We start from the raw sequence: 13,969 nt of genomic DNA, 5'->3' as shown, positions 1-13,969 counted from the left end.
AAAATCTCAAATTAGCAGCACTATGGCTTGAGGATATTTTAGTCCGCTGCTCAACCTGCTCTGCATTCGGTCATAAAACTGAGAGGTTTTACTACCAGATAAATTTTCATTATGCCACATTTGACTGATCCTAACCAGAAATGTCCAAGCTTTCATTCACACAAAAGCAGCTTGAGTCAAGCCTGAACAGCTGATCAACCTCATACAGCCTCTTAACAGGATTATCACATTGAACTGTCAGTTACAGCTTCTGATTGTTGCTAAATATACACCAACATGTACCTTTTTTCTTTTTTCTGATCCAAAACAAAGTGTCACGTGCATGTGTGTGGGCATGTTAAATCGGCAATGGTTAGAACTTGACGGACCAAAATAACTCACGTGAGGCTGTCTTTAGGCCGTGCCTAGCAACAGTGTAGTTTTTCTTCACAACATGTCTCTGAAGGTCACAGTGATTGAGTGGAAGGATTTACAGAGCTGTTTCCAGAGTCACATACAGTACATTGCAGCTTAATGCAAAGTAAAAAAAAACGAAATTCCCTGATCGAGGCCAGATATCAAAAATAAAGCACCATGACAATAAACCACATTTTATTTAATGATTTCACACTAAAGAATACATTTGAGTTAAGAAAGGAATATAATAAACTCATCTGGCACTTATTTAGGAAAAAACAAACAAATGGAACAACTGTACTGGAGACAGAATAATGTGGACAACAATAAATGTTACAGAAGCGCCAAATGTAAGATTTATCATAGCTTTCACTTTAAAAAAAAAAAAAAAAAAAGAGCCTCTAACAAGCACCTGTCAACAAATGTAAGCAAATGTCTTTCCTGCTGACATGCTGTGCAGAGTAAATTTAATGTGGGAAAATGACAGCGTTACTTTATTTAGATTTCAAAATGAAGTGTGGTCTGTTGAAGTAGCTTTAATCATGAAAAATAATGTAGGAAAAAAAAGCCAGATCAATTTTACACTTCCCTGAGGCAAATATAATGAAGCCTAATGGGGGATATATAGTCTAGAGGGGAGGTGTCACCCGACCCCTCCAAGCAAATTGCACACTGATCAATGGTAACGAACCGTTTCTTGTTATTTGAAGAGATATGTGACTGTATGGTTGTGTTCCGGCTGAACTTCATTTGTTTTTTTTGTTTTTTTCCCCTTCAGGAGCTCAATAAATTTGAGGATTGAATTGGACAGAGGACAATTAAAAGCCACAATGCCGTAGGACTTACTGGCTTTACACAATCCTGACCAAGTCTCCCAAACTCTGGATGCTGCAGATCCAGTGAAAGTGCATACTTCTGAGGTCTGTGTTTGCTTGAATGACTGAACAACTGAGGGCAGACTTCAAATCTGCATCATGACCACAGTTGAAAAGCGCCGCTCGGGCAGAAAGAGCGGCGGACATCGAAAGCACAGTGATGGAGGCTACAGTGACACGTCCAGTGCCGGCTCCTTCCCGGATGAAAACGACCGTGAGGTCAGCAATCTGACAGACAGAGCGTTCAGGAGTCTCTGCATTGGAGAGGAAGCTGTTTATAATGATTCAGACCTCAGTTTGTCTTCGCCCTGCACTCAGAGAGACAAACAGCTGGCCTTTGGCCAGCATGGCCGGGACAGAGAACGGGAGGAACTTAAACGAACTGCGCATGAGAACTTCAGCCTCAGAGTACAGCAGTACGAAGAGGACTGGATCCATGGAGGAATGTATGGGTCTGAGATCCACAGAGATCCCCAGTGGGAGGTTTATGGGGAGATGACACATGGGGGGGTTTCCGCCACATTCCAGCACTCGTTTGTGGAAACATCTCAACAGGAAAGGTCTCTGAGGGAAGAACAGCTGTCCATCCTCAGCAATGGAGCCACAGAGTTAAATTCACAGCCACTCAGAAGCCGCTCCAGAGTTTCTTCTCTCATCAGAGCTTTTAACTCTGAGGGACAAAGAGATGTGGTAGGAATGGATGATCAGTTCAGAGAGTGGAATGACGAGACGAGCTGGGACAAATCTGCTCTGATGAGCATCCAAAGAGAACTTTCTGAATTCTCTACATCGTATCAAGAAAATTTTAACAGCGGACATTTTCCCAGCACTGGCCCATTCTCAACCCCAGACACCAACTTTTATTCCTCTGAAGTCGCAGCGGTGGCTCACATGTCTCACAACTCTGCAGCTTCTTTTATGAGATCTTCACATAGTAAACACAGCATGTCTGCACAGGTCAACTGCAACACCAACTTCTTTATACACAGTGAGTTTAGTCCCTTCAAGGTGTGGCGGGATCATAACAGATTTCCCTTTCAGCATGGGCAAGTCTCTGGCTTTATGCACTGTTCAGAGTTCCCTAAATGGTATGAGACACCAATGTACAAGGAGCTTTCATTGCAGGATCAACCTCAGGCTCCTTGTAGGGGTGTCAAACACAGTCACTTCCACCATCCACCAGTGGTTCCTAGTACTGCTCCACGCTCCACGTCAACATCCATGGTGATGCAGAAAGCTTCAGCTATGGAGAAACGCTGTGAGTCTGAGTTGGCTGGTCATTACCCACACAGGAAGAGGAACCAGAGCCTTGGACCTAACAGCCTTCCATCCCAGCGCCCATCAACTGCATCACCCACGACTGAGATGTCTCGACGTGTGCGGGACACCATCAGCTCTGTGAAAGCACTCCAGGAAAAAATAAAAAGGATGGCAGAGCAAAATGCGAGAGCGCCAGGAGTGACGAATGAACAAGGAGGTTATTACTGCAACAATAATTTATATCCCTGTGAAAACAATGCAGTCACGGTGCCACTAAATGTTGCTAGCGGCAACACAAGCACAACTCCTTTTAAAATCAGCCAGATGCTCACACCTTCCGCGAATTCACATCAGGAAGCAGAAGCGTCAGATTTCCAGCACTATGACCTTTCGGCTCCACCTGTGGAACATCCCCCAGTTCGAGCTGAAAGCAGGGGAGCCACGCCTGATGTCAGGATGTCCAGCTACAAATCACGAGCCACAAGTCTCCTGTTTAATCTAAAGGACAACAGGAAAAGAGTGAAGAGCACCTACAGCCCCACGAAATTCAAAGGCTTGGAGAATCAGGAAAGAAACAAACAGCCCCCTAACCTGGAGCCAAGAGAGACTGTGATAGACATCCCAGACTTTCCAGATCCATATAATCAGTTCCCTCAGTTCGATGAACCCATTAGGACAAATTCTGCAGCCCATCAATATGCAAATCAGTATCAAAGCTCGTTCCTAAATTCTCAAACTGCAACATCACATACAACCCAATATCCAGGATACACTGTAAGTGATGATCAGGCAGCTCAGATGCAAGGTCAGATGGTTCATCACTCTGGGTTCACTGGCTTCATACCTGGAAATTACACAAGCAATCAGCTGACTAATGGACAGAATCTCCATGATGATTCAGTGTCACGTGTTCCCTATAATCAAGGCATGACAAATACAATGGGAACTTTAGAAGGCGATGTATACAGACTGCAGCAGTCTTCTACAGTGAGACAGGAGCCAAAGCTAAATGCTGAGCGCAATCACACCAGAGAATATTTACAAAGCAAGACAAACTATGAACACCCTTCAAATGAAACCTTTGGGAGTGTATTCACAAAGGTGACTAGATATGAGCAGCTCAAAGACAACAAACACGATTACAATAATGTGTCCTCGCAAGATATGTATAGGCAGACATACAGCAAACACACGGAAAAGCTAAGTTTAAAAGAACAACACTGTCCATTGAAACCAGATTCTGGTGCCTTAATGGAAAGGACAAGACAAGAAACTCAGCAATTTTCAAAGAAAGATATTGAGTTAAGAGAAAGTGTTGGTGCTGAAACATCTTCTCACCTCAACATATCAAGCCAACTGCAACCATGTGCATTAAGTAATGACACTGGAGAAAAACTGGCACGGAACGGAGAGCCGCAACATTTGGCATTTCAGGACAAAAAAGGATTTCAAAAATATTCTGGAAATTTTGAAAATAATCATAAGGAATACAATGGGAAGACCAACAATGATAACAGACATCCTGATCAAGAAAACAGGAATCAACATGGACTTTATTTCATTAAAGACAAACTCCTGGACATGCAGGAAAAAGGTCACGGAAAGTTAGATGCACCAATTCCAAAAGACCTGGAAACACAAATGCTGCAACCAGTAGAAAGCAATCCCTTGATTGAACCCAGGATGCAGAGAGATGCTGCCAATACATCTGACCCTGAAATAACAAGCCCAATAAAAGATAGACAATTTATTGAAATCAAAGCAGAGCAGGTAATTGCAGGAAATATAAAAACACAACATCAACAAGCACAGCTGGCAAACGCTCCAGTTGAAGTGGAGCGGCCGTCAGTGGAATCAGCTGGTTCAGTTTTCGCAGACCAGACATGTTCTGAGAATATCAGAGCAGAAGAGGTCAAATCAGAGCCAAAACAGCAGGAGATGCTTAAACAGCCTGAGGCAGAAAATATTGCAGACAAGAAGATAAAGGAACAGACAAAAGAGCCCAGTGAAAAGCGAGACATCGTGCATAAGGTACTGGATGAACCAAGGAACTTTGCAAATGAATTCCAACACATGAGAGAAGAGCAGAGCCAACAGGCCAATGCAGAACAAACGAAACACCAAAAGGAAAAGCAGGTAAAAGCTGAAATACCAAAAATTAATCTGGATGCAAAGACAAGTCTCAAGCAAACTCAACGTGAACATGCAGCAACAAATATAAATGCAGAGCAATTTAGGAAAGAACAGTTAATCAAAGTACAAGTAACAACAGAGCAGACAGAGGTAGACCAAACCACAGCAGAAAACCTTAACATTGAACAGTCTGGACCAGCAAGTAGAAAAGAAGAAGAAACATTAACAGGAGAGATGAAAAAGCAACAATTCAAAGCAGAACAAGAGAAGACAACAGTAGCTAAACTGGAAAAGCTCAATAGAAATCACATTGAAAGTAAAGAAGTGAGACAAGCAAATGACCACAAAGATTTACTTCATGCAGATCTGGCAAATGTAGTGCAACATACAACACAGGTTAGTTTATCTAAAGAGAGAAAATATGAGGAGAAAACAACAGAATGGGCAAAGGTAGAGAAAACCAAATTGGATGCAATTCTACCAGAGCTATCAAAAGCCCAAAACATGCAGGAGCGGTCCGCTAAACTCACAGCAAAACTAACAGCGACACAAGCAGCTAAGAGTGAGCCAGACAAAGTTGAGCAAGTGAAGACAGAGCTCGCTAAAGCTAAAGCTGAACTCGCCAGAATAAAGGAGAAAATGAGGAGCGAGCAAAAAGAAAAAGTCAAAAATGCCATTGTCATAAAAGAAGATGCCACTGCAAAAGGTAAGGTTCCTGTACAACTAAATATTGATCAAATTGAGGGATACAAAAAGGAGAAACAGGAGGCACAAATGCAACCACAGAGAGAAGTCCCAGTTGTCCAAAACAGCGGTCATGAACCTGTTAGAGGTGCTGATGAATATGACCGTCTCAGAGAGAAATATGGTTTCATTGATGCAGTTTCAACCAACAAGACAAAGCTGTTAGCTACAGAAGGTGCCTCTTCGACTGACAACAAACACACACAAGCTTCATCTCTTGATAAACCAGATACAGTAAACAAAGAGAAGTCAATGCATGTTGCTGTTACACTGGCAGACACAGAAAATACGGAGGGAGAAGGCAACCCTGAATCCACTGAAGTGACAGAGAGTCAATATGTTTACAGCGAGTTGTCTAAAGAATTCAAATTATCCTGTGCAAATGACTCTAAAACTAAGAGAAACAACAAAGACACTGGTAACAGTGTCCCTGATAAACTGATGGATGACAGTGTTAACAAGTTGGGCAAAAGTCACCCTGTGAAAGATGTCGATGTGTCATTGCATAAGAATTCAGATTCAACTAAAGTGCTTCCCCCTAAAACAAAATCAAACGATCACAATTTCATCCCTCCAAAAGCACTGACCCACAAAGAGCGAGCTCAGACCAAGCAGGAGATTCTGACCTCCAAGATAAAAGCTCATGCTGAAAAAGAGATTTCGGCAATTAAAGAAAAAGGTTTCGCCATGCGAGATGGGAGCAAAAGCTTTGGCAAGTTATTACCAAGTAGTCAGAGTGTCAATATACGACAGAGGCCGCCATCACAGGACACACATAAGAAGAATGAAATCATGAGTTCCAGCAGTGTTACAATGAAGAACCAAACGGATTCTTCAAGAGTACAGCTGGAACCAAATATTTCACCATATTGCTTGACCACAACATCAGCCAAATCTTCTGCCACTGCCATTCACCCAGACGACCATTTACTGAAGCAAATTCTACAGAAATCCACAAAAGCCAACAGTGAGGTGCCAGAGCAACCTCAAGAAACAAAACAACCAGAATGTTCCACTGTGAACCTCACTAATGGCTCAGTACAAAATATAAAACAAGAAAAAACCCATGAAATAGTGGCCCCAATAAAAGCTAATGAGCAGGCAGCAAAGGATGAACAAGGAAAACTACAAGTTAAACATGAAGACATTTCTATAAAACAAAAAGAAGAACTCAAAGAAATTCCAGTGGAAAAAACTGATATTCATAACAAAGAGTATCCACCAGAAGCTGACGAGGTAGCAGCTGAAAAGGTTCTAAGTCAAGAAGCCCGTAATGAAGACTCGGAACCTTCACTTAATCTGTTCTTAGGTCAGAAGGAGGACCCCGTTGCTGATGACAGTTTGCAGATTATGGGAATAATGGTAACTGTGCGAGGCAGAAACCCATCCTTGGACATTGGTCAGACACATAACAGCACCTTAAGACTAATGAATGCAACTGAGAAAGAGAGCAGTGATTTAGTGCTTGATGAGGGGAATGCAAGCCCACATCTGGATGAAAGAGAAAAGACTACAGCTCTAAAGGAGGCTGTCACAGGAAAGGTGAAGAACATACAGCAAAACCATTCTGCAGTTAAGGAAGATCAGACCAAAGTTGGACCTGAAAATGAACACAAAGGTTTGATCTCAGAGACAAGAAAAGACAAAGTGGCACAAGACACCACAGAGACAAATCTCAAGCAGGATGGTTCAATAAATGCAAAATCCCAAAGCGAAACAAAACCAGAGCCACTGGCTGTAAAGGGGGTCACAGTCACTGCACTTTCTAAAAATAAAGTGTTGACTGAAACTCAACCTCTTCTTCACAAACAGGACATGATAACAAGAGAAACAAAAGAGCTTGCATTGAGCAACAGCACAAAGGCAGAAGTAAAGACCGAGGGGCAAAATCCACAAAGAATACAAACGGCGCATACCGATAACAACCAAATTCACACCAACGTAAACAGTGCAAGCGACAACAAGGGAAATGCTAAAACTCAGCTTAAACATGGAGTCCAGCCATCAGTGGCAGAAGATAAAACATCTGTTTTAAATCAATCTGAAAACAGTAACAGCGATGGAGCGCCTGCACCACTACTGGAGGAAAGAAGACCTGACCCAACACCACCAACGACATTCAACAAAACCAGTACCTCCGGCAATTTAACTGGGAATGAAAACAGTGTTGCTTCTCCAAAACAACAATATCACGAGAAACACTTAGGAGCGAATATTGAAGAGGATGATAATATACATATTGACGGCATTGCCATCAAAGTTGTCCCTGCAGCTACAGCATCTACAAAAGACAAAGTAAATGACAGCAAAACTTCTCTTTCAGACTTTGTTCTGTCTAATGAGCAGACACAAATTGCAACATCTAGTTGCAAAGAAAACACGTTAAAGAATGAAGACACATTCAAAGACTTAAGCCCAGCATGCAATGGAAAGAAGTTAAAGGACAACTTGGTTGAGAAATTGGAGAAGCAGCAGGTGTTTGGCAGTGTGAGCAAAATGTCTGATTCGTTAAAAAGCAAAAATCTACACGGCAGCAGCAGCAGCAGCAGCATCAACCATGCAGCATGCCAACGTCTTCAACCTGAAAATGCAAATCCAGACAATATAAAGGCGGTTCAGGACTTGCAGGATGAATCAACTATACAACTGGAAAGTGACTACTTCCAAGTACAATGGGTAACAGAAACAAACAAGGAGTCACCTAGTGCAGTAGTTGAGAGAGATGCAATAAAAGAAAGGGAACTTCCAGGGATACAACCAAATGCGACTCTCAACAAAGAAGCCGACAAAGAAGAAAAAATTGATGCCTTTGTGTTCAATGTGGATAAAGATAAAAGTGAAACAGTGGAGTTGGGCTCAAAGAGCTTTCACGAGGAGAGCGTCAAAAGGACAATTTGTGAAACGGAAGATACCTCGGTTTCAAAACAGACGGATGGTTCTGTGGAGACACTGAGTAATAATGAAAAAATTGAGACAAGCCAAAATATTCAAACCAGAAAATATCCCATCGAACATGAGTCCAGTTTATCAGTGACAGAAAGGCATAGTTCAAGACGTTTACACCCAAAAAGAGAAAATAAGCTTCAAGAAAATCTTGAAGTTAAACCAAAACCAAAAGAAAGAGTATCAACTATCCCTGAAATTTCAGCACTTGCAGACTATGCCAGGTTAAAAGTTATTGTTTCAGAGGACAAAGATGCCAACCCAGTCCAAGAATTCCCTCCCAACAAAAGGGAGGGATTCTTTCCACTTATACACACTCGTCATAGCAGACGACCGGTGTTCACTGCTGAGCCACAACAGTACTCTATAAAAGAGAAAACATTGCCAAATAACACAGAGATGACTGCCAGAGTGAATAAAGAGCCCAAAGCACTAGTATTTCCCATTACAGAGAAAGAACACCAAAGAACAGGGATGTTCAAACTAGGAGACAAAGAAAGACAAGACAAAATGCTTTCAGAGGGCAAAGTTAATGAAAACATTATCAACAGTGCGGCAACAAATGTTCAACACAACAACAGAAGTGATTTGTTGACTGGTCAGATGGAACAACTGGCGAGAGTTGGAACCCAAAAAGTACATCAAGTAGACTTAAATAGCTTTCAGCAAGACAATCATCCTTTGCAAGCCACAACATCATCACGAAGTACCTCTGAAGAGTTGACATATTTCGATAAAATGGATCCCCCACTTGCAACAATGGGGCAAATGCACAGCAAGAAAGAAAATACCACAAAGCAACAAAATGAAGAGAGAATTATTAAACAAGTAAACAAAGATGAAGAATCTGATGATCAACAGAAAGACAGGCTAAAGAATGAAAAGCCAGCAACGCAGAATGAGCAAACCAATGTAAAGCTGCAGGATAAAATAAAACAACCAAATGAAGAACAATCATCCAGAAGCAAATATGGCAACAGGGAAGAAGAGAGGCAAATAAAACACATGTTAGAAGACAGGAGAGCTTCTCATGCTGAAGAGGAAAGAATGGCATTTCAGAGAGAAGAGGAGAGGAGAGCGAGAGACCGTGAGGCCATCGCAATCAAAATCAAGGAGAGAAAACAGAGAGAGATGGAAAAAAGGATGGAGGAAGAAAGGCACGTGAAACAAAGAGAAGCCCAGAGAGCTCAAAAAGAAGAGGAGCTGAGATCAAGGCAAAGAAAATATGATATAGCAACTGAGGAGAAAATGAGAATTAAGTCTGAAGAAGAGAGGAGAGCTGCTCAAGAGGAGCGGCACGTCAGAGCAGGAGAAGCAGAGCAGCAAGGGAGGGCACTTAAAGAGGAACCCATGTGGAGAGCTGCAGATGAAGAGCAGCAGAGGAAAGTGGTGCAAGAGCAGAAGAGAAGAACAGTCCAAGAGGAACACCAAAGAAGGGCTGAACCAGAAGAACAACAGAAAAAAGCTGCACAAAAGGAGAAGCAACAAAGAGCTGCACAGGAAAAGCAAAGGAGAGCAGTACAAGAGGAGCAGCAAAGAAGAGCTGCACAGGAGCAGCAGCAAAGAAGAGCTGCACAGGAGGAGCAGCAAAGACGAGCTGCACAGGAGGAGCAGCAAAGACGGGCTGCACAAGAGGAGCAGCAAAGAATAGCTGAACAAGAACTGAAAAGAAGAGCTGCGCAAGAAGAGCAGCAAAGAATAGCTGAACAAGAACTGAAAAGAAAAGCAGCAAACGAAGAGCAGCAAAGAAGAGCTGCACAAGAGCATAAAAGGAGAGCGACACAAGAAAAACAACAAAGAAGAGCAGCACAAGAGGAGCAGCAAAGAATAGATGCAGAAGAGCCACAAAGGAGGGCCGCACAAGAAAAACAGCAAGGAGGACCAGCACAAGGGGAGCATCAAAGAGTTCCACATGAGAAAGAGAGGCAAGCTCCACAAGAGGAGCTGCAAAGAAGTGTTGCGCAAGAAAAGCAACAGAGAAGGGCTAAACAGATAATTACTGATGATGAGGAGGAAAAAAGAAAAAGACTGAGAAATGAAAACAAAACTGCTTCTATTTCAAAAGAAAAATGTATGAAACAAAACTTGGAGAACAAAGCAGAGCAACAGATTGAAGATCAAATGCGACAAACAGAGAAAGGGGAATTGTTGACAGGAATCCAAAAACACGAGGAAGGAAAGAATATCCTAAAACAAAGAGAAGAAAGTCAAACTAAAGGGCAGAAGGCCTTGCTACTTGAGGAGAGCCAAGTAGAAGTGAGTTCGAGCATAGTGCAAGAACACAAGCTCCTTCAAAACGATGATGAATTCCAGACGAAAAAGAAAGAGGAAAAAGAGTTATCCACTCACAGAGAAAAGATGAAAGCTGCCCAGATAGAAAAGCAAAGACAAGTCGCGCAGATGGATGCTCTTCAGTATTATGCTATAACCTCAGCAGAGCCAGAGAAGAAAGCCAAAGAAAGAAAACTATATTCACCTTTTGCTTCCCAACAGAGAAACACTCCAGGGCTTGAGTCAACTGACTGGCCTTACATCCCACACGCTCCTGTGTCTCCAGCTCCATCGCTGCCACGGTCCACCGCATCCTCTCCGGCTCTCGGAGTGAAGCCCTTGATGTTCAGGGTGAAGGACAACACCATGAGAGGTTCCTCTTTCACTAGGTCAGTCAAACCACGCTTCCACAAGAACTTTAGAGATGACCTCTGGGGGGGTTCCCCTGTAGACAGGGGGTTGGAGAGAGGAGAAGATCATGAGATAATGAGACACGGGGCTGGAACTCCTGTTCATCCGGACTCAGGATCCAACAGACTTATGGCGATCAATGAATCCTCAATCAGCAGGTCAGTATCTTCATCCGACGGTTATTCAGCACCTGTGTCCTATCACAGACCCTATTCCAGAAGAAGCATTGTAATAGATGATGATGATTCCCGCTCTGTCTTCAGCACTACATCAGACGGTGTGGAGAGTTTTGCCACTAGTGCGGCAGACTTGGCAGATATCCGAGGCCTGTATGACTATGACAGACCGGAATCAGCCTGCAGCTTTAGCAGTGACGTATCTCGATCTATGGGAAAGCCTCCAACTGTACCCCCAAAGAGTGACAAAGCCTTACGCAGAGCTCAGCGCTTAACTACTAGAAGGATGAAGAAGGAGTTGTCCAAACACGCAGAAACCAACCCTGTTGGACTTCACAAAGAAGGCCCCATTATTTGTTCCTCCTCCTCCACTGAGGTACGCTCCTCAAACTGCCATGCTCAGGCTTCCCCCCATTTCTCCCCTCCCGTCTCCCTTGCTCACGCTAGAACAGTAGGGTCTAGCTTGCCTTCTTCCCATGCAGAGCAGCAATCTTCTCACCGCTCTTTTCATGCTTTCCCTCATGCCACCGGTCCTATTTCCCTCCCAAATTCCTCTGCTGATGCTAATCCTGCTGTGACCCTTCCTGCTGCTCCTAAGACAGTTACTCATGTTCCCTCTTCTCCCACTCTCCACCATGTCAACCGCCCAGCTCCAGTGACACAGTATCAAGTAGAGTCAAGTTATCCGCAGTCCTACCCACTGACCCAGCGCAAGGTGCTGCAAGACCTCGGCTCTGGTCAGTATTTTGTAGTTGATGTTCCGGTTGAAGTGAAAACAAAGACTTTCATCGACCCAGAGACAGGCAAGTATGTTCAGCTGAATGTGCGGGAGTCTGGACAGAGCATCGCACGGCATCAATCCCAGCAAACATGCCCTCAGCCCCAGAGGCAGATCAAACAACAACAACAACAACTGCCCCTCTCTCAGGTGTCTCCTGCAGGCAAGCCTGCTGTGCTTTACCAAGGCTACCACGGTTATCCCCACAACTACCAACCTGCAGCTATCAAGTCTTTGCGCTCTGACAGCGCATCAGCCCCGGCGACTGGCCAGCCAGACCAGCAGCCTCTCAGTGAGAACCAGAGCTGTGGATATCCAGCTCCTGAAATGGGACAGAACACAGAAGGACATCGCTACAGTCCAGAAAAAACTCCGTACATGGACACGGTTAATGATACGGACAAAAGGCATAACAGAGTTTACAGCACACACGGCTCGCATGAGTCGTTCCCAGAGTGTGACACAAACAGCCAGCTTGCAGGACGCTCAGTGTGTGAAAATGATAACTCAGCCCCCTCACAATATCAGCCTCGTGAAATAATAACCATGAGTGAACTAGAGGACTTTATGGAGATATCTGATTGGTGATAACAAACCCTTACAAAATATATAATAAAACAAAGATATAATGAAATACAGAATCAATAGGTCAAAATATGCCGTTTTGTAGTGTTTGTTATGGACTTTCTATTGCAAAGGTTTTTTGGGGTTTGTACTGTAGCTTCAAGAAAGTCTTGTGACCTGCTGTTAAATTACTGCTGCTGTTTTTTAGAGTCACTGTTGATCTTTTATTGCTCTACAGAGTTCACCATTCCATTTGACGTTTGAATGTGCAATGCTAAGACGTTTCTTGTGTTATCAGTTTCTCTGCCTCTCAAACTGAGACATCTGTCGTCAAACATCAACAGTATGTCCAGTCTTTTGTTGGGGAAATGTTTCTGCTACCGACACAGGCAGGTGTGTTAAAGTTTTCCTTTATTTCTACTTCTTAAAGTCCACTTTTGGCATTTCAGGATGCATGAATTGACGTGAAAACAAAAGTGTCATGCAGATAATGTATAGTTTATGTATGTAGCCAAGGTGTCAAAGAGAGAACATTGTGAGCTGAGTTTTCCAGTTTTTCAGGTTTAATCACATACAGCAGTCATTTTCTTAGCTGAAAGTGTGTTATTATTTTTCTGGTTGTTTCTGTTTTGCTGTGAAACACAGCAGCGTAACATTGGTTCAATCAGGCAAGAAAACACATTTCATTTAACTGAACCACATATCAACACACTGCCTGACTTTTTATGTGCTCTTTAAAAGATAAAAAAAAAAAAAGTTTTCATGTTTTTGTTTTGCAATCTGTTTTCATTTTACTATTAGAGCTGCTGTAATAATAACATATTGCTATCTAGCATCTTGTTCTACATCTTGACATGTTCTTTTGGTCTGCAAGATTTAAAATAAAGAGCTCATTTACTTATTGTAAAAGACAGGAAAAATATATTTTGTTGGCAGCATATTGTGTTTGTGTTTCTTTTTATTGCATGAAACCAATTCAATCTTTGCCAATTTAACTTGTGACCTTTGTTCCATCTTTGTTCTTATGTATGACTTTTTCAAGATAATACCTTAAAGAATTGAAAGAAACTACTCACACCAATGTAAGTAGATAAGCTATTATCACCACAACATAAGCAACAAATAAATAAATTATCAACAAGCAACATTCTTTACTTCCTCTATCTTGTGTGTGTGTGTGTGTGTGTGTGTGTGTGTGTGTGTATGTGTGTGTGTGTGTGACAGAACCATAATGCCAAGTGTTTTTTCCTGCTGCTAAATCAGTGGATACGCTATAATTATATAATTATTATATAAGATAATACATTTCACCATCCTTGAAGGCAACAGCTTGAACCCCAGTACCGACAACTACTGTGAGATGAATCTACATAGACACACAATAAATATGATTAACATCTGACAACAAAATATTCGAC

The 13,969-nt window shown here is 42.6% G+C and overlaps 1 protein-coding gene across 1 annotated transcript; it reads left to right on the top strand.

The window, feature by feature from the left end:
- Positions 1-10,182: 10,182 nt before the first annotated feature.
- cUnh10orf71 (chromosome Un C10orf71 homolog) lies at positions 10,183-13,689 on the top strand (the record flags this gene model as incomplete). Its single annotated transcript, XM_080481028.1, has 3 exons — positions 10,183-10,276; positions 10,909-11,191; positions 11,297-13,689. The coding sequence occupies 3 exons, from the start codon at positions 10,183-10,185 to the stop codon at positions 12,573-12,575; spliced, it is 1,656 nt and encodes a 551-aa protein (XP_080337154.1). The 3' UTR covers positions 12,576-13,689.
- Positions 13,690-13,969: the final 280 nt, after the last annotated feature.

The sequence above is a fragment of the Lipophrys pholis genome (assembly GCF_963383615.2).
Source record: "Lipophrys pholis genome assembly, chromosome: 15".
Classification (NCBI taxonomy): domain Eukaryota; kingdom Metazoa; phylum Chordata; class Actinopteri; order Blenniiformes; family Blenniidae; genus Lipophrys; species Lipophrys pholis.
This window is presented reverse-complemented; position numbering and strand designations above follow the sequence as displayed.